The sequence below is a fragment of the Piliocolobus tephrosceles genome, chromosome 15 (assembly GCF_002776525.5).
Source record: "Piliocolobus tephrosceles isolate RC106 chromosome 15, ASM277652v3, whole genome shotgun sequence".
Classification (NCBI taxonomy): Eukaryota; Metazoa; Chordata; class Mammalia; order Primates; family Cercopithecidae; genus Piliocolobus; species Piliocolobus tephrosceles.
The window spans coordinates 107,875,835-107,902,539 of NC_045448.1; the positions used below are offsets into that span (position 1 = coordinate 107,875,835).

The following is a 26,705-nucleotide window of genomic DNA, read 5'->3' on the forward strand; positions in this document are numbered from 1 at the left end:
GCTGGGGGGTGGGGAGGACAGGGCCTAGGGAAGGCTGGGGGGGTGGGGAGGAGAGGCTGGGAGGCAGGGAGGACAGGGCCTAGGGAAAGCTGGGGGGCGGGGAGGAGAGGCTGGGGGGGCGGGGAGGACAGGGCCTAGGGAAGGCTGGGGGCTGGGGAGGAGAGGCTGGGGGTGGGGAGGACAGGGCCTAGGGAAGGCTGGGTGGAGTGCTGCAGGTTTTTCCTTCTTCTCCCACCCTGGGGGGCTTCAGTCCCCTCCTCCCTCCAATTCAGGGACTTCTGAGAAGCCTGTGGTGATCTGAATGTGCCCCTGGAGTCTGCGGGACGCAGGGCCAGTTGGGTCCGATCTACCCCTGGAGGAGGTCGGGTGGTGACTGTGGCTACACTGGCCGGCGGCTGCCAGGGTGAGGACAGTGAACTGGGCACCCACCCACAGGCCATCATGGAGCCAGAGGAGGTGCTCCCGGGAAATCCGTCTTCAAAGTCCCATCCTCCCCACAAGAAGGACCACTGGAGAGGAGCAGGCTCAGCACCTGGGAGACAGGCCGAGGGATGGCAGGGGCTGCTGAGGGGTGGCGACCTTGGGCAGGCCTGGGAAGGGCCTAGAGACTCCGGGACCCGCCCACAGCTCCCCACACCCTGCCTCCTCCTCCCCGACCCCACCAGGCTGCCGTGAGTGGCAGGAGGGAGTCCGGAAGCAAAGGAGGGGTGCGGGTTGAAAGGGATTCCCTGAGTACTTGCTGACACCTGAAAAACGACCACAGGATCTGCAGAATATTGAATGCAGCGAGTGGACCGAGGGTCAGAGGCTGCAGCGCCTCAGGCTCCCTCCACCTGGTTCCACACCTTGGCAGCAGTCAGTGGTGTTTTCAGCGGCACCCACCTCATTCTCCAACTGCACCTCCGGGTCCACACCCAGCCAGCCCTCAGCCTCCTCACCCCGGCTCCCAGAGAGCACCTCCCCAGCTTGCTGAGGATCCCAGAACCGGCATCGCCAGAGCTGGGAGGAGCTCCGAGGATGACCAGCAAGCCCCAGCCCTCAGTGCCAGGAGAGGCACCTGGGGCCCCAGGCAGGGGCTCACCCGCTGCTCCTGCCCTCCCTCCCTTGTTCTGAGCTGGGGCTCAGTGGCCACCTTGGGAACAGCTCTCCTGGCCTCCTAATCCGGTACGAGGCTTATGTCTCACTCTCCCCAAGGAAGACAAGGAACATGGACTGAGACAGATGGCGTCGCGGAGGGAGTCAGAGGGAGCACTAGGAGGCTGAGCGCCTGTGAGGCAGGACAAAGGCAGGACACAGGCACCCGGAGCTCTCGGCAATACAGACTCTTGCTTATGGCAACACCATGGCAATAAACTAGCCCTCTGGGGCCAGCGGAGGAGGCACTGTCACCGTAGCCCCACCAGAGAAGATGAGGAGCCAGGCCAAGGGCGGGCAGGAGGGATGCTCGGGATCACCAGCCAGGAGGAGCGAGGAGGATCATGCCCAGTGGCTCAGTGACCCCGGGCACAGTCCTCTCCCCCTGGGCCTGGCCCGCCCATGTCTCACCTCACACAGAAGCAGCCCAGGGTCCACTATCTTCTTTTTTTTTTTTTTTTTTTTTGAGACGGAGTCTCGCTCTGTCGCCCAGGCTGGAGTGCTGTGGCCGGATCTCAGCTCACTGCAAACTCCGCCTCCCGGGTTCACGCCATTCTCCTGCCTCAGCCTCTGGAGTAGCTGGGACTACAGGCGCCGCCACCTTGCCCGGCTAGTTTTTTGTATTTTTTAGTAGAGACGGGGTTTCACCGTGTTAGCCAGGGTGGTCTCGATCTCCTGACCTCGTGATCCGCCCGTCTCAGCCTCCCAAAGTGCTGGGATTACAGGCTTGAGCCACCGCGCCTGGCCCGGTCCACTATCTTCAAAGTTCCTCCTTCCCCAATAAAACTTCCTGAGGAAGGGAAGGCTCAGGAGCCTGAGGCACTGCGAAGGGACAGCACACGCAGCCACAGTATTCCCCTGTCTTTTGAAAAACTGAAAGGCCCAGGAGCCCTGGGCTCTCCGAGTCGCTACCCAGAGCCACTCAACTTGCCACCTGGGGTTAGACTGAACCCCCCGCTCCACACAGCCTCTGCACGGCAGGGTCCGCCTTCCTCCTGCAGACTCTGTGCTACTCTACTGCTCTCCAAGCCTCTGTTTTTTTACCGGTTTGGGGATGCGTGAGTGTATGCTCAATCTTACGTTTGCATGCTTCTCGAAATGTCGTGCATGAATTCGACAGGTATTTCGTGTGCCAGGCTCTGTGCAAGGCACTCAGGACAAAGCAGGGACAAGATGGGCGGACGAGCCCCTCGTCCCTGGAGAGGCTGTGGCAGCTCAGCCTCGCTGCGGCTGCAGGTGACCTCTCAGCGTGGGGGCAGCATCTTCTGGCAGCATAGGCAGCACCAGGTCCTGGGATGTACGTGTCACATGTCTACGCCAGCTCATGTTTGTTTTAGGGACTTGATTTTATCTCTCTTTGGAAATCACTTGACTTCTTTAGCCTGCTTTCCTCCACGTCCCCACGGCCTTGCTCAGCACTCCAAGTGGCTGATGGTCACTCCTTTCAGGATCTGAAGCTCCTGATATCAACCCTTCCCCCGTGTCCTTCCCAGCAAATGCCAGGTCCCCCCATGCAGGACACCACCCCTGTGCCTGCTTCGTGGTCCCCAAGGCTGAGCCTTGGTCTTGGTCCTGCTCAGCCCCGGGCGCAGGCTGAGGAGGTAGAGCGGAAGCCGGGAGTGGGACTGGCTGGCTATGGATCACCCACCTCCAGGGCGTCCCATGTGTGCTTGGGCCCACAAGCACAGGCTCGGGGAGCCCCCTACACCCCTGCCAAGGCCTCCAGGTTGCTTGGGTTGCATAGGTTTTGGGAGGTGGCTGTCATTAATTGACAACTTTCTATATTGAGGTCTCAATACACATTTGCCCATTTTTGTTAATCCTCATCACAGACACCGCTTCCGCCTTTGATGGAAGAAGAGACGGTCTCCAGTGAGGAGGGCCTGGGCAGTGGAGTCGGTGTGCACAGGAGGAGGGCTGGCCTGAGAGCCGCCCCACTGCCTCCCAGCCCAGGCTGGGCCTGAGTCTGTGTACCCCACGGAGAAGCCGGCCCCTCCCCGTCTGCTGTCCCTCCCTGAGCCCACGAGTTGGGGATCCCAGGCTTGGCATTCACTGTCCCGTCTGCAGAGACTGCAGTTCTTTGTGGTCCCGCTCCCAGGGCCACTGCCCACCCCTGCCCCTGTCAACTCCAGACAAGGCAGGCCCAGTCCTCGGCCCAAAGCTACCCCTTCTGCAGCCCTGTCCCAGCCCCACCAGAGCAGCCCTCACCTCGAGCCGGGTTCCCAGAGACGAAGCGGAAGACGACGCTGATGGTGCCTGCCAGGTGCTTCCCACAGCCATGCTGGCACTCCTGTAGCCTCGGGCCGGGGCCGCACCCTGCCATCCTTAGGCCTGGCTTGATCCGCCCGGCTCCTGCCCTCAGCTCTGCCCTGCCTGCCACTGTGCAGATGGTGCCCCCACAAGGCTGCTCCCCAACCTCCTCTGCCAGCCTCTCCTCAGCCTGACACTCAGCACCTTTCTTTCTCCAGGACTCCCCTCTCCTGGTCTGTCTGTCTCTGTCTCTCAAACGCAGTGTCTCTCCTCCTGGTCTCGGCTTGTTCCCAGTGTCTTGGGCTCTCTGGGCCTGTCCTTCTCTCCTCTACTCTCTGTCCCTGCCTCTGGCTCTCCCAGCCTTTCAGCCCAGAGCCCCGGGGCAGCCAAAGCGCACTCAGCACCCCTGCCTTGGGTCGGCCTCCTCAAGTAGCCCCTGCCCCTGCCCCAGGGCTGCCCCTTCACCTGGTGCATGGCCGCAGCCTCCAGGCCCCCGGAGGTCACTGTTCCGGGAGGCAGAGGGGCCCCTGCGGCTTCTTGGGCTGGGAGGTGTGGGGATGGGGCATCGCTCCTGAGCGCCCAGCACCAGCTGAGGAGGTGATGCTGGTGTGATCATCAGCTGAGGCTGTGGGCTCACCGCAGAGGGGCCTCACCCGGGCTCCAGGGCTTCTCTGCAGCCAGAAAGGGAGCAGCCTGCTCCCACACAGTCCCCTGCCTAGGAGGCTCGGGGCCAGGGCCCTGAGCAGAATGGGGGCATAGGTAGGGCCCTAGCCTTAGGCTGTCTCTTGACCTCTGACCTCCATCCACTGGCCTCATCCCTCAGCCCCGCTGTGCCTCTCTAAAATGCAGAAGGGGGAGTGGGAAGGGGTTCCGCTGCTGAGGAGGAGAAGGGAGAGCCAAATTCATGACTGGAGCTGATCAACCCCCTGCCCTCCACATTTTTGAACATCTAGCAATAAATAAAAGCGATAACAGCCAGGCGGCTTGCTAAGGTCTTTCTGGGTGTCAGTGAGTGCCTTCAGTCATCAAAACAACCCTGCAAGCTACATGTGGCTGAGAATGCCAGTTCTGTATTCATTCTTTCTGAGTTTCACCAACAGGGTTCAGATGCTGTTGGAGATGGAAATGCGTCCAGATGAAAATTCCACCATTCTCCTGCCTTCCTCGCAGCGAGGGCAGCTTAGCTCCGGCCAGTGGGATGGAAGCATGCGTCTTCCAGAGACTTCCGTGAGTGCTGCCTTCCTGACATGGGGACCACCACTCCCCCCTTCCACCTGGGTTCTCCTTCCTGTTGCCTGAAATGAGGCTGTGTGGGCTGCAAAGCAACCACCTTGCCACAGCGAGGGAAACGGTAGAAGAACCAAAGACATTGACACTGATGTCCCCCAGCTGCCAAACTAGCGCCAGCCACTGCCTTGCCCCATATTTCCCATATAGGAGCTGATGCACCTGTCTTGACCAAGCCACTGTTACTTGGGGTTTCTGTTACATGCAAGTTCAGGCAAGCCAAGGGATCCCTTGCAGAGGGAAAGATGAGCTGCTGCACCTCGCACCCCCGCCCGTAAAGGAAGGTGCAGTGCCCGGCGGGACTCCTGTGCACTGCAGTTAAATGTGCCGCTGAGAGGCTGTGCCGCAGGTGCAGGCCAAGTACAAGCAGCGCTGCCCCTTGGGCCTAATGACCCAGCACATTTAATGACACATGATGAGTCTAAGGCAAGTTGGGACGCTCTGTGGGGCCATGGCAGGCCCCCAGAGGGGAAATCTGTGGTCTGTCGGGTTTTGAGCAGTGCCAAAGATCTCTCCTGTTGGCATTCAGCTAACTGCCCACGGCTGGGCTGCTGTGGGGGTGGACCGTCTGATGGTGGGAGAGAGAGACAGACCAACCAGGTGGCCATGAGCCCCGAACCGCCCACCAGGAGCCAAGTATCAACCTCTCGCCCAGCCCCACTGGTATCTGCATGTGCACACAGTGCTCTGTTGTCATGCCCAGGTGCTGTGGACGGGGCCCGAGGCAGGGCGGGTCTGGAGGGCGCAGGGAGGCTGTACCTGCGGGGGCTGTGACTCCCACAGTCACATTGCCGCTTTCCCCACAGCCCGCCCGCCCCCCACGGTCTCCAAGGCCGTTTGAGGAGGAAAAACATTCAGAGGTGACTTATAGACAGAGCTGCAAGAAATGTTGGCACCAACTCTAGGTGACACTGAGACCCACCTAGGGGAAGGAGGTGGAGAAGGGACATCTTCCTGGTACGTGTGTTGCCCACATTGTCTGAAGAGAGGGCCCGAGGTACAGGTTTACATTGATCATGGATGGCTGCTAACCATTAGTTCAGGGGTCAGGGAGGTGGAGGGGCAGGGTCGGGGGAGTAAGGGCTGGGAGGCCTGGGGAGGAACCACCCAGAGTGGGACAGCAAGTGCTTCACAGGTGCCCTCTGAGGGGCGCTAGGGCCAAGGAGGCGCTGGACGATTGGACGATCAGGTGGGCCAGGGGTCCCCTCTGTGCACCTCACAACCTCTGTTCCTGGCCCCTCTGGCGTTTGCTTGAGAACCAAACACCATGGGTTCAATGAAAGAACTTCTGCCTGGGCTGATCAGGCTGCAGCTGCCGTTCAGTGCCCAGCCGGCCACCAGGTGGCAGGTCAGCTGCTCTGCGTCCCTGCCATCCCTGCGGGGCTCCCATTATCCTCAGGGGAGTGACAGTCACTCTGGGTGTGACCTTCCTTCTGGCCTGCCCTGGTGCTGCCAGCACCTCCCCCCATCACGGTGCCCCCGCGCCACAGATCCTGAGCAACAGACTCGTTTCACCGCGGAGCAGAGCAGTGTGGTCAGAGGTCAGGGTTCACAGGCTCCTGTCCCCGTCCTGTGCCCACCCCAGAAACAGCCGGCCTCACGGAACAGTGACGAGACCCACTGAAGACTGGCTCTGGCACCAGTTGCGGGTTCCAGGGCTGCCTTGTCCGGCACCGGTGACCCTGCTGTATGTGCTGCCTCTCCCCCCCGTCAGAAGAGCGAGCCCAGAGACCAGGAAAATGCGCAAAGGCCCCTCCCTCATCCAGGCCGGCTCACCGCACCTCTGCTGCTCCTCTCCAATACTCCAGGCTCTGGATTAGAAGCCTTAGTTCCTGTGGGAGAATGCGTCCGCAGCAGGAGGCAGCATGGGGTCTGCTGAACTGCAAGCGGGGACGGCCCCTTGGACATGCTGGGTCCCTCACACCATTCAGACCAACTGGCATCGAGGGCCATCGGTCAGCGAATGACCCTGTTATCAAGGGGAGCAGGGAGGACTCTACCTCAAAAATCCAGTGAATTCTCCAGGGAGCCAGCCACACTGCCAGCTACAGTGATGAAAGTCAGTGGGGGCTTCCAGCAACCCCACGGAGGCAGGCCCACCACCGACTCAGATCCCTCAGGAATGGGGATTTGGATCACTCCACCAAGGACGCAGCCAAGGCCCTTGTGGTGGATTAAAGATGGCCACAGACGTCATACTACAACCCCATGGAAAGGGGTTAATTTTCAGAAACCCTTGACAATTTGCACCGATCTGACATCTCACTTTGACGTCATGTATCTCGATGCCGCATGACGTCAATTGTATCTTGTATGTTCAAATACACGAAAATTATTTTTACAGATCTTTACGTATTAGAGATGAGTTAATTCACCCTTTGTTCCCATATCTTTCTGCTACCCCTTTTTCCCAGGAGCACTGGTGGTGGTGATGATTTTATGTGGGGTTGCCCTTGAACCCCGGGGAGAATGAGCGTCTCCCTGGGACGCACGGGCGACTGAGGAGGATGTGGGTCTTCTCTCTGGGGGAGGGGCATGTGCATGCGTGTGTGTACGTGCGCGTGTGTGTGTGCTCGTGTGTGCGTGTGTGTCTGCTCGTGTGTGGTCGTGTGTGCGCGTGTGTGCTTGTGTGTGCATGTGTGTGCATATGTGTGCTTGCGTGTGTATGTGTGTGCATGTGTGTGCTTTGTGTGTGCATGTGTGCTTGTGTGTGCATGTGTGTGCTTGTGTGTGGTCGTGTGTGCATGTGTGTGCGTGTGCATGTGTATGCGTGTGTATGTGTGTGCTCTGTGTGTGCATGTGTGCATGTATGTAGGTGTGTGCATGTGTGCTTTGTGTGTTTGTGCATGTTTGTGTGCACGTGTGTGCTTTGTGCATGTGTGTGCACGTGTGTGCACGTGTGTATGTGTGCACGTGTGTGCATATGTGTGCTTGTGTGTGCATGTGTGTGCATGTGTGCTTTGTGTGCCTTGTGCATGTGTGTGTGTGCATGTGTGTGTACATGTATGTGTGTGCATGTGTGTGGTTTGTGTGTGCGTGTGTGCTTGTGTGTGCATGCGTGTGTGTGCATGTGTGGTTGTGTGTGCATGCGTGTGTGCGTGTGTGTGCGCGTGTGTGCGTGTGTGTGCGTGCATGCGTGTGCTTGTGTGTGTGCGTGTGTTTGTGTGTGTATGAGAAATTGCTGCGCCGTGTCACACAGAAGGGTGCAGCAGCTGCTAGAGCGTTCCTGCCAGAGCGGTCCAGGATGCCAGGCGTCTCCCAAGGCGGTAGGTGGGGCCCTGGCTTCATCCCATTCAGACCTCATTCTCTGGTCCTCCGAGTTTCTGTGAACCTCCTGAGGCCTGGAGCAGACGCTTCCGCTTAAACCCGCCTGCCCAGTTTCAGCTGTCTGCAGCCGGGACCCCAGGTTATTTGTGGGTGACGTTATTATTCCAGTTGAAGAAACGCTAGTCCCACAGCCCTTGTGGGCACCAGACTTGAGAAACAGGTCTGTCCGGTTGTGGCACTGGCCATGCCTCTGGAGAGGCGTCCTGCAGGGAGGGACTTTAGATGCAGGGGAGACACGCAGGGCAGGCCAGAGTCCCAGCTTTCGGATAATGGAGGAGGGTCCAAGGAGCTTGTAGGCTGAGGATGGGGGGCATCTCCTGGGTAGAGTGGGGCCCAGCTGCCTGTGCTCTGAGTCTCCTGGGCCCCCGTCTTAGAGGCCCCGCTGTTGGCCACCTTCTGACTCCATCCTGGGGTCTTCATACCCAGGAGGGGCCACTCAGAGCCCACCCACAGATGCTCCAGCCCTTGCCCAGTGTCTCCAGGCCCCTGGTTCCTGCCCACTCCTTGCCAACGTTCTACCTCGCCCAAGCTGGGTCTTGGCTTTCACTCCCAGCTGTTCCCGCCTTGTGTCTCTGGCCCCACTTCCGCCAAATGGAAAAATCCCAGTACGAGGGCACAGTGTCTGGGCCGCCTGCCTCCCACAGGACCCCAGGGCTCAGGACACCGTGCTGGGCCTCACAGAGCATGCCGCGGGGCTACACTGAATGGGCCCCATTGTTCTTTGCACCCAGAGCCTGTGCAGGCTCCCAAAGAGCGGGGATGCCTCATTCGCACACAGCGCAGCACTTCACACGCGCACAAAGCCCTCAGTGTGACCGCACCAGCCCGCCCTCCTTGCGGGACACACTGGAGACATGTTTGGACTGAAGATAGGAGACCCGGGAGCTATGGCCAAGGGAGACAAAGGTCACATTGGAGTCCTGGCTCCCCCATCTGTGAGGTCCCTGGGCCCCCTCCTCCCTCAGCTCCCACCAAAGACGCTCATCAGGTGGGCATGGTGGAGCTCTGGGCCCGCGCCCTTCCCCAACCCAACCCCCACTTCTTGTGCCATCTGCTGAGTCGTGTGACCTCCCCAAGCCGCCGTGGACGCTTTGGCAAATCAGAGAGATGAGCTTCACACTGCTCCCTTGCACAATCAAATAGGCTATTGGATGTGTCGTTCACATCTGCTCCCAGTGCTCACACAAGGTCCGGTAAACACGTCCACGCATGGGAATGAACCCATCGCTGGTGCCCTGGCCCTGTCGCCTGTGTGTCGTTGACAAGTTGTTCAGCAAACGTGTCCTGACAGCTGGGTGTGGAAAGGCCCTGCCCTCTAGAAAGCTGCCCTGAGGTAAGGTGGGGCATGCTGGGGTGGGCCATGCAGGGATGGTCCCCCCAAGCCCTGACTTGAACACGCCAAGCCAGCCCCTGTCTCGCCTTCCTCCCCGTCCACCCCACTCAGAACAGCTGCTGCTGTCACGGGTGTGCAGAAAGCTTTGGCAAAGGATGCACACCAGCCCCAGACCGTCCGGAGTCACCTCTGCCTGCCAGAGACAGGGACGGGAGGATGAGGCAGAGCATCTACAGGACCTGAGGGATGGAGGGAGGGTTCCACTGCAGCACCCCTTAAATACTCGTTGCCACCAAGAAAGCCCCGGAAGACTGAAGTGGAGGAAATCTGAGCCTCGCACGACATGAAGCTGTGCCCGTCAGAGTGGACCTGAGCCCCCAGCACATGCAACGGCCACTGTGCTCTCGTCCCCACCCTAAGGCAGAACAGACGCATTTTCATTCTGATGCAGAACGGACAGTGCTCTGAAGGTGGTCCTTCCCGGTTGAGCTATGCGCATGTGCTTTTAGTGAACTCATCAAGTTTCTGCCACCTGCAAAACCTATCGCCCCCATTCCCGAGAAGTTGGGGTGCACGTGGACCTCACCCATGCCTTCACAAGTGCCAGCGCTTCCATGGAAAGGGGTTGGGAACAAGTGTCAGCCAAGGTGACAGCATCATAGATGGGTAGGGGCTCTGTGGGGAAGCAGAGGTGGTGGTGGCAAACGGGAGGGGGCTGGAATCGTGCTGGCAGCACCATGGAGTGGTGTTTGTGGGTAAAGGACGGGGATCTGGGCGTAGCAGCCAGTCCCTTTGTGCACAGGCGTGGACCTCTGGCTGTGGCTGTCAGCCACTGTGCCTGCTGTTTGCCCAAACCCCTCAGGTGATCACCTCTATGCATGACCCCCATCAAGCCTGGGAGGCTGGGACCCCTATTGTGCCCATTCCCTGGTCAGGGGACCAAGATTTCCTGGAAATCACATAGCTAGAGAGGGTCCAAGACAGCAAACCAGATGCAGCTGTCAAAGGCAAGTCTGCACCTTTTCCTTAAAGTCAGAGGCAGATTCTCATACGCACCATGCTCACCTGAGTGTGCATGGTGTGTGTGCCTGCATGTGGTGTGTGTGTGTGTGAGTATGCAAGTGTGTATGGTATGCCTACCTATGTGTGCGTGGTGAGTGTGCAAGCTCACGTGTGGTAGAGGCACTGGCGTGTGTGCACAGGTGTGAGTGGGAGGTGTCTGCATGTGTGTGTGAGATAGTGGCCCTGTCACACCCGGCAAGCACCAAATATCACCCACGGCAAGCCCAGGGCAGGGATTTCTGCCAGTTCTCTCGTTAACACACCAGAATGCAGGCCAAGACAAAGAGCCAGCACCAATCCTTGGGGTGCACTGAACAGGACCAAGGAGGGGCTGAGGGTGGGGCCTCCTAATCACCAGGCACTGCACACATTACTTCCCTTCTTCAAATGTGCCCTGTGGACAGGTTCCGGCCTGCCTTCTCACGGAGGGCTTAGGAAGGATGAAGGAGGTGCCCCGGCTTACTCAGGGCGTGAGCAGTGGGCATGGTGGAGCCTCGTGTGTTGGACTCTGCAGCTCGGCTCTGTCTTCCTAGCCAACTGGAAAACCCCAGTGTGGTCCCAGCTCTCCGTACCCATGCTCTGTGGGTCCCACTGGGAGCTCAGTGGCCTGTGTGAAGCAGGCACTCAGTGAACGGGGAAGGGTGTGAGTGAATGAAAACACACCTTCGACAGAGACAGGGGCGGAGTGGCCCAGGTTGGGGTCCCAGGCTGGCCTTTGAGCCCTCAGAAAGGACAGTGCTCAGAACAGACCTCCCCACCCCCACCCTCGACCACTGCCCATCCTGGCCCTACCTGAACCCTGTGGGGCTGTGCTGGACAGGATCCACTTGACCAGGCAGCATCTCATCAAAGCCTGGCGGCTGAGCCTTGGCCTCTGCCACTTGACACCCTCCTTCTTGCTAAGTGGCGTGTGCCCGAGGTCCCCCAGGAGGCTGCCGTCCGATGCCTTTGACACCTCCTGCAGTAGGAACAGGCAGAGCAGCCCTGAGCCTCTGCTCAGAAGGAGGACCCCTGGATGGTCCCCAGCTGCCCTGATATCCTAGGTGAGGCCAGCCTGAACCCCACCAACAGTTCTCCTTCCAGGGCTGCACGCCTAGTGCGGGCAGGCTCCTTTCACTCTACAACCTGGCTATGGGGTAAGACGGGGCCCCTGGAAGCGGGGAGGACAGGGGTGCAGGGAGGGGTTGTCAGCAGTGATCCCAGACTTGCTCATTGGGCTCCCCCTTGCACAGGCCAGGTTGCCAGAGCTGGGTGGCCCCTTAGAAATCACGGTCCCAATCCCTCGCCTGCCTGAAGACCAGAGAGGCAAGTGGACCTGTACAGGGTCACACAGCCAGGTCCAGCTCCCTCACTCCCCAAGCAGGGTCAATGCTCTGCCTGAGTTTTCATGTTGAGGCAAGCTGAGAGTGAATGAAAGGCTGGGGGGTGACGCCAGGAGGGCTGCGCTGATGGAACCCACCACTGACACTGGCAGGGATCTGAAGAAACGGCTCCAGCTACGGACGGGAGAGTGTTGGGAGGAGCGAGCCGTGGGTGGTCATGAAGAGGCTGTGGACCAGCCGGCGCGGTGGTTCACGCCTGTAATCCTAGCACTTTAGGAGGCCGAGGTGGGGGGATCACCTGAGGTCAGGAGTTCGAGACCAGCCTGGCCAGCATGATGAAACCCTGTCTCTACTAAAAATACAAGAATTAGCCAGACGTGGTGGCGGGCGCCTGTAATCCCAGCTACTCGGGAGGCTGAGGCAGAAGAATTGCTTGAACTCGGGAGATGGAAGTTGCAGTGAGCTGAGATTGTGCTCCACTGCATTCCTGCCTGGCCAACAGAGCCAGACTCTGTCTCAAAAAAAAAAAAAAAAAAAAAAAAAGAGGCAGCGGGCTATGAGCCTGAGTCAGTGTGGATAGGAAAAGAACAGCCTGGGGTCATGGTGGAAGCCCCAGGGCAGCAAGTTTTGCTCTCCTACCACGTATTTCAGGCCCCCCAATCCTGATATCCAAACTGCCCACCATGCTCAGTTCTCATGCCGGCGGCTGGCCCGTGAGGCCTGGAGGAAGGCGGTGCATGGCAGGCTGGCTGCCACTGGCTACACCTCTGTGCACCTGCTGGGTCGAGTTTGCTGCCTCTGTGCTGTCCCCTCCTGCTCAGGGTGGCAGGGGGACAGGTGTGGCCTGGCCAATTGGACCACAGCCCACCAACGGCACTCATGCCCATTCTGTCCGTGACGCACTGCCTGAGCTCCAGCTGTGGCACTGGCACCACCCCCATATGCACATGGGTTCTGAGCATTTGGGCTCATTGGCCAGTGAAGAGGGTCCCTCAGGGGGTGGGTTGGCCGTGCCCTTCCCAGGTCACAGGCTCTCGTGTGTGCTACCTTTGCACAGTCCTGAAAAGTATTTGGTTGTTCAAAGTAAATAACAGATGGGCGGGGTTGTCAAGCAGCTTAGACAGATGCAGCCCCACAAGACAGCCCTGTGCTAGCTGGACTCTCAGGTGCAAGGGCTAGAGACTGACTCTGGCTGGTATGAACTGGGAGAATTGGCAGCAGGGAGCCCGGGCCAGTCACAGCCTGCAGGGAAGCACAGAGAGCCAGTCCTGGAAAGCAGGCAAGATCAGAGAGCAGCGCCGGACACCGGCCCTGGCCGTGCCCGTCCACACAGAGCCCAGTGATGGGGCTCTGCTGCTGCTGCAAAGGCTGGCCCCTCTCCTGAGGCATGGGCCTGGGACCGCCGCTGGTCTCTGCACACTGCAGGCTCCAGTTGAGGGAGGATTCTCCGGGTACTTCACTGGCTCATGGTCCCCTGAGGCCCATCCACTTTTGGGATGGGCAGCCGGCCCACTATTCAGTTTAGTGAAGTGGTCCCCTAGGCCGGGAGATGTCCAGTTCCCTCATCCTGGCTTTTGGGCCTTCCTCAGCTAGGTCCCGACTACCAGTCCTCCAGCTCACAGTCATCATCCACCCTTCCTCCGACACACCCTTGGCAACAACCCCTGCATGTCCCTCCCCTTCTCCGAGGCTCACCAAGCAATGAGGGGGCTCAGTGGTGCCCAGAGCTGCAGCAAGAAGAGGCACTGACCATGCTGATGGAGCAGAAAGGGGGAGAGCTGGGAGTGGACAGGTGCCTGGGGTGCTGAGGGAAGCTCCCTACATGCACATGCTATGCACGCACAGGTGTACACATGCTCACATGCACGCGTGCACACACACATGCACACATACGTATGCGTGCACAGGTGTACACATGCTCACATGCATGCATGCACACACACATGCACACATATATATGCACACACGTACACATGCTCGTATGCACACACGCACACACAAGCACACATGCGTATCACACACACGTACACATGCTCATGTGCACATGTGCACACACATACATATACACACACACTTCCTGTCAGGCTGGGTCAGAGATGCGGCTTCTCCATTATTCAAGATCTTACTTGGGAGTCTTTATTTTGGTTAAGGAGGGGAGTAGGGCAGAGAGGGGCAGCGGGTGCTTCACTACATCACAAATTCTTTGCCACAGGCTCTGCACGGCGGGTGAGCAAAGGACATCAGAAGAAATTGAGGCAGCCTGGGAGCCCCTGTCAGGAGCTCTTCGCTGAGACGCCCAGCCCCGTCTGCAGCCCATCTCAGAACAGCACTGGCTTGGCGGGCAAGGCTGCTTCTCGGGGCCCAAGGTTAGTCACAGGGATTCTGTCTTGAAGCCCCAGGCCCAGGTCGTGTGGGAGATTCCATGGGTGTCCTGGGTTCTAACTCACAGGGCTCTGTCCTCCCAGGAAGGCTGGCTGAGCCCAAAGGGCAGGCTGAGCACCTCCCAAGTGGATGTCGACACTGAGCTGAAAGTAATCTTGTCACTACAACCTCCTGTGGTCGGTAACACGATCCCCATTTTGCAGATGAGGAAACTAATTCCCTGAGTTTGGGACGTGCTGGGGCCACGCTATACGTATAGTCTTCTGATTCCAGTGTTCACAGGGGCTTGACCACGGGCTTTGCTGCTGACACTTTTTCTCGGCCTGGGTCCCTGGGGCGCTCTCTGGAGCTGGATGTGTTCTGAAGCCCCTTGGGCACATCAACAGCCTTCCAAAAGTACTGTTGGGGAGTGCTGTGATGCCCTCCTGGGCGAGGGGCCCCCGCGTGTCTCTTCTCTCTGTGGAGAGAGCCTGGGTGGAGTAGGGGCAGGGGTTCCAGGCCAGGCTCCTCCAACTGGCTGAGGGGCCAGAATCCCACCTGGGAACCCCATAAGACAGGCCCGTGATGGCCACCCCCTACTTTATGAGGTAGGCCTGGGACGGCCACCCCCCTGTGTGAGGCGGGCCTGAGATGGCCACCCTCTGTGTGAGTCAGGCCTGGGACAGCCACCCCCCTTTGTGAGACGGGCCTGAGACGGCCACCCCACTTTGTGAGGCGGGCCAGGGATGGCCACCCCCACTTTGCGAGGCAGGCCGGGGACGGCCACTCCCCTTTGCGAGGCGGGCCTGGGACGGCCACCCCCTGTATGAGGTAGGCAGTGGGTTCTGAGGAGAAAGGGGAGGGGAGGGCAGAGAGACCCCAGCAGCTGAGCTTGGGAAGCACTGGGGCCCATCAGGCTGTCGGGGAGGCTGGAGGAGGGAGAGTGACCGGGTCATCCTCATGAATATTTGACACTTGTCTGTCTGGAAGAGGGTCTGACTGAGCTGTCAGGGAATGTTAAACAGCAGCCCAGGCACCCTCCGGCTGGCTTGGGAGGCTCACAGCACGGAAGTGGGGGTGTCCTCAGAGGCGGCCCCATGGCCCCTCACCCCACAGTGCCTTGGTGCTGGGAGAGAAGCTGGGGCAGTAATGAGATGGAACATGAATGAGATGCCCCAACTCTGCTGGCAGCCCCAGAGCCCCCCTGCCAGGCCCTGACAGCCCCACCGTGCCCCTACAAGTCTGCTCCCACACCACCGCCTTGACACCTGCTGCTCCCAGCATTGGACGCTTCTGCCCTGGGTGTTCAAGGCCTCACTCAGGGAGAGCCCCTGCCTGACTACCTAGGCCACCCTCCCCTGTGCCTCCACCTCAGCCCTTCTTCACAGCACCCAGCCCTGGTGGACTGTGAACCGATCCTACTACTGTGTTTTCTGGTGCATTTTCTGTCTCTCCCCTTGAGCGCGTCAGCTCTGCGAGAGTGAAACCTGATGCTCACGTGACCTGCTTTTCCTCGTGACACAGCCTGGCACCCCAGAGATCCTCACCCCCAAAACTCAACAGTCAAAGAGCAGACCGTCAGGTTAGAAAGTGTGAAAGACATGCACAGACATTTCACCAGAGAGGACGTGTGGATGGCAAAGGCGGCGGGAGGAGAAGTTACCGTCATGAGCCACTGTGGCAACGCAGAGGAGGACCGCCGTGAGACACCACCATGTGCCTGTCCGAACAGCTGGAAACAAAGATAATGACAGCTGAACGCTGCTGAGGATGTGGAGAAACGGAATCAGCCCTGCCTTGCCAGTGGAAAGGGAAACGCCTTAGCCACTCTGGAGAACAGTGTGGCAGCTTCTTATAAAAACCAGACATGCGGCTGGGTGCGGGGGCTCAAGCCTGTAATCCCAGCACTTTGGGAGGCCGAGACGGGCGGATCACGAGGTCAGGAGATCGAGACCATCCTGGCTAACACGGTGAAACCCCGTCTCTACTAAAAAATGCAAAAAACTAGCCGGGCGAGGTGGCGGGTGCCTGTAGTCCCAGCTACTCGGGAGGCTGAGGCAGGAGAATGGCGTCAACCCGGGAGGCGGAGCTTGCAGTGAGCTGAGATCCGGCCACTGCACTCCAGCCTGGGCGACAGAGCGAGACCCCGTCTCAAAAAAAAAAAAAAAAAAAATCCAGACATGCTCTACCACAGAGCCCGGCCATGGTACTCTTGGGCGCTTCTCCTGGAGAAATGAAAAGTTATGTTCAAGTGAAAACCTGTACACAAATGTTCATGGCAGCTTTACCTGGAATGGCCCCAAACTGGAGCCATCCCAATGCCCTTCGATGGGTGAACGATTAAAAAACTGCAGGGCGTCCGCACCACGGAATCCTGAACAAGTCAAACAAACAAACCGCTGGCGCACACCACACCTGCGTGAACCTCCAGAGAATGACGCCGAATGAAAAAGCCAACTCGAAAGGTCACATTCTGTGTGATTCTATTTATATAACATTGTAAAACGACCAAGTGTCAGAAATGGAGAACAGACGAGAGAGCCAGGGGTTAAGGATGGGGGGAGGTGGCAGGAGGGGAGGGGTGCGGCTCTCACAGGGCAGCAGGAGGGGCCTTGTGGGGACGGAGCTGTTTTGCATCTCGGTGGTGCTGTTGGATGCCTGAACCTACGGATGTGATGAAATTGCAGCGAAAACGCACGCGGGAATGAGTGCGTGTGAACTGGGAAATCGGATAGGGCTGGTGGTTTGCGTCATTGCGGACACACCGGTTGTGCTATTGTGTTGTAGTTTTGCAATGTGCTGTCTTGGGGGACACCGCGTAAAGGGTACACGGGCCCTCTGTGTGAGCTCCTACAACTGCATGTGAATCTACAATGAGCTCAGTAAAGATTTCCATCAAAAAATACTCTCACGCACCCAAACAGAGGGCATTAAAAACACAAGCATGCACAAGGCCCTGAATAAATATTCACGAATGATCAAAAGTCCCCTGTGCTCTTCCTAATTCACCCGGGACTCTCCCCTCCCACTCCTGCTCGATGCCAGCCTCATTTTAACGGGCGACAGAACTGTCATTGTCCACCAGCTTCAGGGGATGGCCAGGGTTGAGTGGCAGACGCCAGTGACGCCAGAAGATCTGGGCCCTGGGTTCAGGCAGAGTCCCTGGTGGCACACTTGGCAGTGTGGGCACTCAGGGCTGTGTCCCAGAAACGGCCCTAGGCTGGCCCTGGGGACCTGCAGCCTTCTCAAAGGTCACAAGATTCCCTCAAGGGTAGAGGCTGCTGGTGAGCCAGGCAGGCCCTTCTCTGCCAGTCACCTGGGGGCCAAGATGCGTGGTTCCTGTCCAGCCAGGCAGGCCAGGACCAGGCCTCAACTTTCTTCTAAGTCCTCCTGGCCTGTGCAGAGCCAGGGAGGGACGGAAAAGGGATGGCGTGGGTGATGCCCCTGCTGCGTGCTGGTGCCGAGTTAGTTGTTTGGAGGGGTTATTTAATGGTCACGCCAACTTTTTGAGGTTCCTTAGAACCTCAAAATTACCCAACGCATCCAGCTGAGCCCCAAATCCTGCAGTGGGTTCTAGCTCACCCCCTCTCACGCAGCTTGCCAGGGTCCCTGGGGTATGTGTTCTCCTGTTATTCAACAGGGGTAAACCCAACCTGTTCCGAGTCAGCTGCGTCCTGGGGGCTTTGGCCTGAGGTCTCCGGCACTGGGGAGCTGCACCTACAAGGTGCAGGAGATGACTTAGACCCCAGGCCATCGCACTCTCCAGCTCCCCACTGCCATCCCCTTTACAGAGGGAGGGCACGGCCTCAGCTCAGAGCCTCAACAGGCCACAGACCGTGGGTGGGAGTTTATTGCTGCCGCCTTATTTCACGGCAATGTGGTGGTTGCCTTCCACTCCTGCTCCCGGCTTCCTACTCACAGTACTGATTTAAAGATTCCCTTTCAAATGGATTCACTAAAATTCAACACACGAGTTAATTTAAAGAAAAATAGTAAGACACAATAGCACAGGTCACAACAGATACAGCAAAACGGTAAAGGCAGGAAGTGTGTATTTCTCTCTGTGACTGAGGCTGAGGGTCTGCTCGACTCAGCCAGGTGACCCCCGGGTCTGAGTGACAGCGGCCTCTCGCCACACAGGCCGCTGAGACTGACACGTGGCTGGTCCACACTGAGACGTGCCCTCCATGTAAATACACACTGGGTTCCAAACGTTTACTTACTAGACTATCAAATAGCACATTAAAAATTCTATCGATGGCAGGTTGAAATGATAATCATTTACACTGGGTTCAATAAAACATATGGTTAAAATATTTTAACTTTTTCTTCTTTTTTTACTGTGCCTACTGGCACATTTGTTTTTTTTTTTTTTTTTTTTTTTTTTTGAGACGGAGTCTCGCTCTGTTGCCCAGGCTGGAGTGCAGTGGCCGGATCTCAGCTCACTACAAGCTCCGCCTCCCGTTTTACGCCATTCTCCTGCCTCAGCCTCCCCTTACTGGCACATTTGAAGTGACAGCTGCGGCTTGCATCCTGTCTCTGTTGGACAGCACTGGTCTGGATGGTTCTCAGACCTGCCAGCCGGCTGGCTTGGGGCAGCATCCTCCTGGCAGGACACAGCCGCGGCAGCTGTTCTCTGCCACCCAAGTGCAGCTGGAGTCGGAGCTGCCTCAGAAGGGTGGCCTGGTGGAATGTGCAGGTCAGGTTGGGGGGGTGGATGAGGCAGGGGCCACCTGGGGGAGGCGAGCGGAGCCCAGGCCCAGGAGAGCGGGGGAAGGCTGAGCCAGGCGGAGGTCATGGCTGGGTGCTGGGGATATTATGGAGACAGGACCTACTCTAGATGTGGGCAGTGAGGGAGGGGCGGTGGCTCCCCAGTGCCTGAGGAAACAGTCACTGTTGGGACGTAGGAGGCAGGGCTGTCCCCCACGCCTTCCTCTCTGCCTGAACACGGTCCAGTCTCTGCCACAAACACCACACCGTCACCCCTAGAACCTCCACACCACAGACAGACGCTGCGCACTTGGAACAAACCTCCAGGACCTGGACCGGACAGTCTACCTCGTGGCTCCCTACGCTGTAGGTCCCCTGAGAGGCCAGGTGGCCCACGGGGCAGCATCCCACGCCTTGCCCGATGCCCAGCATGGCACAGCTTTGTCCTGTGGAGGCCCATCTGACTGAGAAAATGCAGTCAGACTGTCAGGGGCGTGCCAAGGTGAAACCCTTGGGCTGCTAGTTTAGTCTCCATGGTTCTCGTCAACTGTGCTCCGGAGAAACTCCCACGGAGCCGTCCAGAGCAGACATGGCAGAGGTGAGCAGGGGGCACATGGCCTGTGAGAAGTGGGAGGTGCACGGCCAGAGGCCAGGCAAGGTCCTGGGAAACCTGTGCTAAAGTGTCCAGGCTCCGTTCTCCAGAGGTGGTGTTCTAGGAGCACATGCACGGGCAAGACGCATCGCTCACTCCTCCCAGTTGTCTGCAGACTTAACGGATGCAAAACAGAAGTGAGTGGCTTCGTATGTGCCACCAGGGCCCCCGGGTGTGGGCTCAGAGGGCACGGCTAGTGGCGGGCAGGGTAGGAGATCAAAGGCAGATGGATGTGATGTCCAGCAGCGAGGACAGTGGGAGGGGTCTGTGGCCAACCAGTTATGTGAATCCCACACTCTTGCTTCCCAGCTGGGTGACACTGACAGAGAACCTGACAGCTCCGAGCCTCAGTTTCCTCATCTGCAAAATGGGGGTGACAACATGCCTTCACAGGGTCAAGGGGAAGGCGAGGTGACAAAGCCCCCAGCGGGAGAGGGTCAGTATTGCTCGCCCTTCCGATCCCAGGGAGGGTCTGGCTGTCCAAGCCCGTAGCCTGGCATGCCTGGCAGGGAAGCCCAACGTGCCACTCTCAGCGGCCGCACGCCAGAATCACGCCAGGGGGCTCTTACCATCCGCCTGCCCAGGGGCTGGATTGTTTGATGCAGAGAGGCCTGGGCTACTCTGTTCTTATAAAGCTCCTCGGTAGATCTGAAAATGCCGCTTGGATAATTTGTTTAGAGTGTCAGTCCCTCCAAATAGAAAATTCTTGGCCTTGCCTGGAAGACGAAGGGGGTCTCCCTGTTCTCACCCCCTTCCTTTCTGGGAGGGTTTCCCCGAGGCCAGGGCCAGCAGGGGACATCCAGGCTGCTCAGCTGTGGGGCTCTCCACCCCCACCCTGTCCATGGCTGCTGCAGTGCGGACTGGCCCACCCAGCACTGCTTGCTGTCACTGGCTCTATTTCTATCACTCGGGACAGATGGCAGGAAGCAGTGGTGGGCGTTGTGTCGTGCAGGCCCCCGGGGTATGGAATCAGGAAGCTCTGGGGAGCCTGGATTCTACACCCACCCCGGGCACAGACAGACATGGGCCAGGCAGCTTGCCTTGTTGGGGGAGCCGCGGTGGTCATGAGTCCGTGAAGATGCAGACATGCACATGAGCACACACACACACGCACACACAACGCTGCGCCCCAGCCCTCTCACAGCACCAGAGCAGGAGAGCCGGGCTGTGCCCCCCGCTCTGATGGCTGCCACCTTGGCAAGGATAAGCCCCCATGCTGCCCAGCAGCGAGGATGCCACGTTCACCCAGGGGAGAGCTTGAGTTGCCCGTGGCCACATTGCCTCTTGGTGGCCTTCCCAGGCTCTCCCCGACAGCCAGAAGGGATGGCACAGGCATTCCCTTCATGTATGGAGACCTCACTCTGTGCCAGGGGCCAGGCCAAGCTGCTTGGTAAAGGATCATACGTCCCCCAGGAAAATGGGAAGACAGTGGCACAGAGGAGCTAAGTAACCTGTCAGAGGACACACAGCCGGTGTGTGACGGGGCCAGGGCTGAGCCCAGGTCTGCTGGTGCAGAGTCGGGGCTCACAACCTCCAAGGCACAGCCATGACACCTCCTGGCCATGCCGGGCTCCTGCCCGGGGTCCTTCAGTCCCACACGGTGAGGATCTGGGCTCTGTGCAAGACCCACGGACATTTGTGTGCACATGTGGGGCACTGCTGGCAGTGGCCCCGACTTGAGTCAGCCAGGCCCGTGCCCTCCCACCCCGCACTGCTCATCACACGGCCTGGCAGACGCTGTGAGCATCTCTCAGACCCAGATGGGAAGACTGAGGCTCAGAGAAGGGAGGGTCCTGCCCTGAGTCAGTGGGGCAGAGGTGGGGCTACAGTTTGGTTCTCTAGGGCACTATCCAGAGTGCCCACCTTGAGAGAGGATCCCACGACAGAGCTGGGCACAGGGGCGTGTGGTACCGGCAGGAGGGGACTGGGATACAGGGGACTTGCCCCTGGCCTATCCCAGCATCTGCCCGCTGTCCACGTGCTGAAGGTTGGGGAAGGCCGGGGCATTGGGCAGGCTGGGAGGTGAGGTCAGAAAAGACCACCAGCTGCTTTTCCTGGCTGAGCCTGGCCCAGGCCCGGCCAGACTGATGGAGAGGGCATGCTGGGCAGAGAGGTGAGAAGGTAGCAGATCGGAGGGGGAAGCTGGGCCGACCCTAGTGTGGGACACGCCACCCCCACGCTGCCCTCCCGTCTCAGCTCAGCTGCTCCTTCTCCAACTCTGCGGGTCCCCTTGCTTCTCTCCCTGCCACAGGGCTGCTCTGTGGCCTTCCAGGGCATCAGCTGATCACAGATGACAGATGCACCTGCTCAAGGGCAGCACCAGTTAGCTGGGGCCGGGAGCCCTGGGCAGGGAGCAGCACGGGGCTCACCCCACTCTGTGCCCTCCCCCAACTCTCAGGCTCCTGCCTGCCCCAGGTCTGGGCACTAGGTCGGGAAGACGTGCTAACTTCTCTCCCCTCTTCTGTTTCACCCTGGGGGCTGACAGTGCCTTCTTCCCCGCAGAAGCCACACTGGCTGCTCCTGGAAGTCACTGGGATGCCCAGGGCTGGGTTGGGGAGGGCAGGTGGGCTCTAAGTCCCCTCTGCTAAGTCAGCAAAGCAGTTCTCTGCCTCACGCAGAAGGTCTTGATAAGACGAGGCAACCTGAATTTAAAATGCTGGGGCCCTGTCCTTCCTAGCTCTGGATCCACAGCCCAAAAATGGGAAGCAACTAGCTCCAGGTCATGTGGTTACTGCAGGGCATGTGGCCAGGTGGAGTCTGGCTTGTGTGCACTCACTAGAGGGCTCAGAGGGCACAACAGACCACCGGCCCAGGGAGTCAGGCCCACGGCTGGGATAGGCCCCTCCTCTGCCATCTGGTTAAAAGCATGCCCTTCTCCTCCTGTGTCGTCTTCTTCCACAGCGTCCAAGCCCTAGGGACCTGCTGCGCTCTGGAGTAAGACAGAGCAGGATTCAAATCTCAGCCACAACTCTTTGTAGCCTGTGGTCTGGGGCAGGCCTCTGTTTCCCCATCTGTGAAGTGGGGATGATACCAACAGCTGCCTTGTGGGCTGCATGAGAGTCCAGGGAGATAATACGGGAGACAATGGCCCGGAGGGGCGCTGGCACCCTAACGCTCCTGGCCCTCAGCCCTGCCCTTCTCCTGGGCTCTTCCTGGAGAGCTGAGGCAGAGCCCCTTTCTTCCCAGCGCGGCCTGGGGTCTTTTGAAATGGGGGAGCAAATTAGGGCCCATCTGGCACAGTGCCCTGCAACAAGGCTAGAAGCCAGGTAGAAGGGGTTCCTGGTGCACGTGCTGGGCTGTGAAGACACCACAGCCCCAACACCGCCACAGCAGCCCCTGCCGCAGAGGCTGCGGGTCCTTCAATCCTTTCTCCTAAGAGCTCGTGGGATCAAGCTCATGGAGTCCTGGAGCTGTTCCCTTTCTCTGCGCCTCGGTGTCTAGAATGGGAATGGCAGTGCCCCCCCGCCACCCTCCAGGAGTGAGGTGAGAATTCGTGAATGGCTGGGGAGTGTGGGGAGAAGGCTGGGGAGCCGGGCAGTCATGGGACGTTACTGGGGGACAGCCACTGACCATGACCCTGAGGACTCGGAATACCTCCCAGCCTGAGCTCTGATTACAGTCCCTGCTGCCACAAGAAAGGAAGGTCACTTTTCACCATCTCCCATTGATCTTGATGAGAGACCTGGTGGTGGCTTCTCCTAGGACCACTGTCTCTGCTGGGCCCAGCACCAGAAGGTGTGGGTCTCACTCCCCTCCCTGGCCAGGCCAGTCACCGGAAAGCCGCTAGCAGACATAAGGACAGCGAGACTCACTGGGGCCCAGGAGCCAGTTGTGGGAGGGTGGAGGGCAGTGTAGGGCCACAATGGCCGAGGGAAGAACCAGAGGTAAGTGCAGGACTCGGGCCACCCACTCTGCCAGTCTGGCAGGGGCAGGAGTGGCCAAGCTCCCAGAGTGACCTTTGGCAGTTAAGGCCAGCAGAGGAAAGGCAAGGGAGGGGAGGACTGTCCTCTGCTGGTGGTCAGAGCTGGCTGTGTACACATCTGTATGCAGCCTGGCTCTGGAAATTCCCATCTCTGCGGTCATGCGGGGGTCACTCAATGCATCTCTGCCTGTGGGCACAGTCGCGCTGTGTACCCCGATGCCGGGGTGAGAGGAAAGAAGGCACATTTTCCATGTGCAGTGTTGCCATGCTCAAAAGGCTTCATGCCACCACCTCAGTTGATCCTCTTGGCACCCTGGAAGATGGAGCAGACAGATCTAGGGCGGCCTGGAGTTTGGGGGCAGTGTGGTCCAAGCCAGCCACCCGCCCTTGCTTGGATGCTTGTCCTCACAGGTGAAAGAGGCAGGACGCCCTGTCTTCAGGGCAGAGACACTGAGGTGCCAACCCCGTATCCCTTCTTTCCTACACTCAAGACCCTGATTCTCTCTGGGTCCTTCTGTCCTTCTTTCTTTCTCCTTCCTGCCCATATGTCAGTATGAGACCATGTGTGCTGGCTGGAGCTCCAGCAGCCACGTTGCACCTTAAGGTAACCTCAGCAGTGATACGGAGCGGGCCTGAGACGCTGCTGACCAGGCGGCCTCCAAGCCAGCCCTCCACTGCCCCTCTGGACTTCTGCATGAGAGAGAAACCCCCGCTAATCTTGTTCCAGTCCCAAGCCACTGTTACTTGGGGAGTTCTGTTATGAGCAGCCAGACCTGGTTCTGAACTAGCCTGAATGTGTGGGCAGCTCACAGGGCAGCAGGCCAGACCTTCCGAGAGTCACCTAGAGGCTGGAAGGCAGCTTATTTCTCCTTCCCTCGTTCCTTCTTTAATTCTTCACCCTGCCCTGCTCCCCACCAGTCCCTGCTCGACTGTTTCTCGAACTCTGTGCCAGGCATTTTTCTCGGGTTCTCTCTCTGACCTCCCCACAGTCCCGCTGAGAGGGAACGTGTGGGGAGTGTCCTTGTCAGGGGCTCCGAGCCCTTTGAAACGAAGTGAGCACTCATTCATTACTCGATTGCTTGATTAGAAGATGCGTCCATTGACCAACTTCCAAGCTTGAGAGACTCCCTCTCAGGCTCACCCCTCCCCCAACCCTGAAGGCTGTGGGGCCCGGGCTCAGTGTCAGCCACGCTGGCACCTGGCCCAGGGGCCTAACTGAGCAGGACGAGTCGTGGGCTGACCCCAAGCTCCTCCTCTGTCCAGCTTCCCTTCCACAAACACTTCAAACCTCTCCCATCCCAAGGGAGCCCCAGGAGTTCAGCCTCCCGGCCAGGACACCCCAACGCCAGCCACGACACCCTAAAGCTCGCTTTCCCCAAAGGAAAGTGGAACAAGAGGGGACAGGGGTCAAAGAAAAATGCTTCCTGGTCCAGGGCAACCCCCAGAACCCCCCATTCCTCCCCACGACCCCCTCCAGAGCAAGACTCCACTCTCCCAGCGCCTACCTTAGCCGGCTGCATCCTGGGTGCTGAAGGCAACTGTTGCCAGGCCTCCCCACTTCACAGCCGAGGCAGACAGGACTGCCCAGGCCGGCTGGCAGCTGCCTCATGTTTGCCTGGACCCAGACGTAATTGTCAACGGCGGCTTCTCGCCCTCCCCCTGCCCACCCCTTCCTCCCTGCCGGCTTTTATCGCTCCACCCCTCTGCCTCCTCCCGCCCTCCCTCCCTCCTCCCTCTCTCCATGGCCCCTAATCCGGCCTCTCAGAGCCTGTCGAGAGCCTCTATCTGGCTCTCCTGGCCTCTCTCCTACCCTGTCACCAGCATCTCCCTGAACCTCCTCCGCCATCTGCCTCTTTCTCTGCTCCTCGCCTTTCTTGGTCACCAAGGAAGAATGGGGGTAGGGGGTGCGGGGAACTGGGGCTGGGGAGAGGGGCGCTCAGGGCAGGAGTTTCTGCCCCAAGAAGTGGGGAGGAGCCGCAGCTGAACCCAGAGCGCCCAGGAGGGACGGTGGAAGTGGAAAAGGAACGGATCGTTTCTGGAGGCATTTTCCAGAGCAAGTCAGGACACCCCCACCGCCCCAGTCCTGCCTGCCACTCTCCAGACACAGGACAGTGCCACCCTTATGATGATCTCAGCCCAAGGGGCCCCCAGGAGAGCAGGGAGCCATGCTCCCAGCATCTGAAGCGTCCCCTCTCAGGGTCCTGGCCTGAGGTGCTGGTCTGCAAGGTGCTGGTCTGGGGCTCACAACCCAGAAACAGGGACAGCCACCAGGGTCCCATCCTCAGGATGATACTCAGGGTCCTTCCACCTCTTTCATCTGTCCCTCATTAACCACCTCCCATTCACCCATCCTCGGGCCTCGAAGTGTGGGTGTCTCCCCAAAGCATGAGCTGCTCATGCTCTCCAGCTGTGCTGGGCCCCTCCCAGCTCCCAAGTCGGGATGCCTCCAGGGCAGCCGAGGACCTGACGGGATCTCCTGGGGTGCGAGGGTGGGGGATGGGGGTGAGGGCTCCCAGGCATCCCTGCGAGAGGGGGCTCCGTCCCGTCCCTCGGGCGGGCAGCTCCTGGGCGTTTGGTTGGCCCCCAAGCAAACCACTCAGGAGCCAGGTGCCCGAAATCTTTGCCAAGTTTCCCTTTTTGGAGCCCAGAGGAGCCAGCCTGTGCCAGTAGTTCCCATGGAGACGAAGCCCTGGGATGCCTCCCTCCTTCGCAGCCTGCACAATTGTGCTTGCATGCCCTTTTTCTTTTTTTTCTTTTTTCTTTTTTTTTTTTTTTTTTTTTTTGAGCCAACCAATTAGCTCCAACTTTCAGATCCTCAGGGGAAGAAAATAGCCCGGAGCTGTCAACCCACCGAGGCGAGGAGGAGGTTTCCAGAGGGGAGGCAGCAGCCCAGGTGTCTGGCCCCGTCCAGCTCCCCCGCGCCCCACCCACACTGCACCCTGGGAAGTGGGGGAGGGAGGGAGGTGCCTTCATGGCTGTCAGCTCAGGACCAGCATCCTGGGAGCTCATCTGCTTTTTTTTTGAGACAGGGTCTCACTCTGTCACCCAGGCTGGAGTGCAGTGGTGTGATCATGGCTCACTGCAGCCTTGACCTCCCAGGCTCAAGCACTCCTCCTATTTCAGTCTCCCGAGCAGCTGGGACTACACGGCACATGCCACCATGCACGGCTAATTTTTATATTTTTTTGTAGAGATGGAGTCTCACTATGTTGCCCAGGCTGGTCTCCAAGTCTTGGGCTCAAATGATCCACCTGCCTCTGCCTCTCAAAGTGCTGGAGTTCCAGGCGTGAGCCACTGTGCCCAGCCCCATCCTCCCTACACCGCCTGGGACAGTCCTGCCCTTCT

The 26,705-nt window shown here is 59.0% G+C and overlaps 1 protein-coding gene across 1 annotated transcript in view; it reads right to left on the minus strand.

Moving 5' to 3' along the window:
* The window catches only part of KCNIP3 (potassium voltage-gated channel interacting protein 3), a 95,510-nt gene extending 70,515 nt beyond the window's left edge, over positions 1-24,995 (minus strand). Inside the window, exons 1-2 of the mRNA XM_026449415.1 lie at positions 24,866-24,995; positions 11,186-11,351 (exon numbers count right to left, since the gene is read on the minus strand). Coding sequence (XP_026305200.1) covers positions 11,186-11,351; positions 24,866-24,880 — 181 coding nt within the window. The 5' untranslated portion in view covers positions 24,881-24,995. The remainder of the gene's footprint in view (positions 1-11,185; positions 11,352-24,865) is intronic.
* Between the last annotated feature and the right edge of the window lie 1,710 nt (positions 24,996-26,705).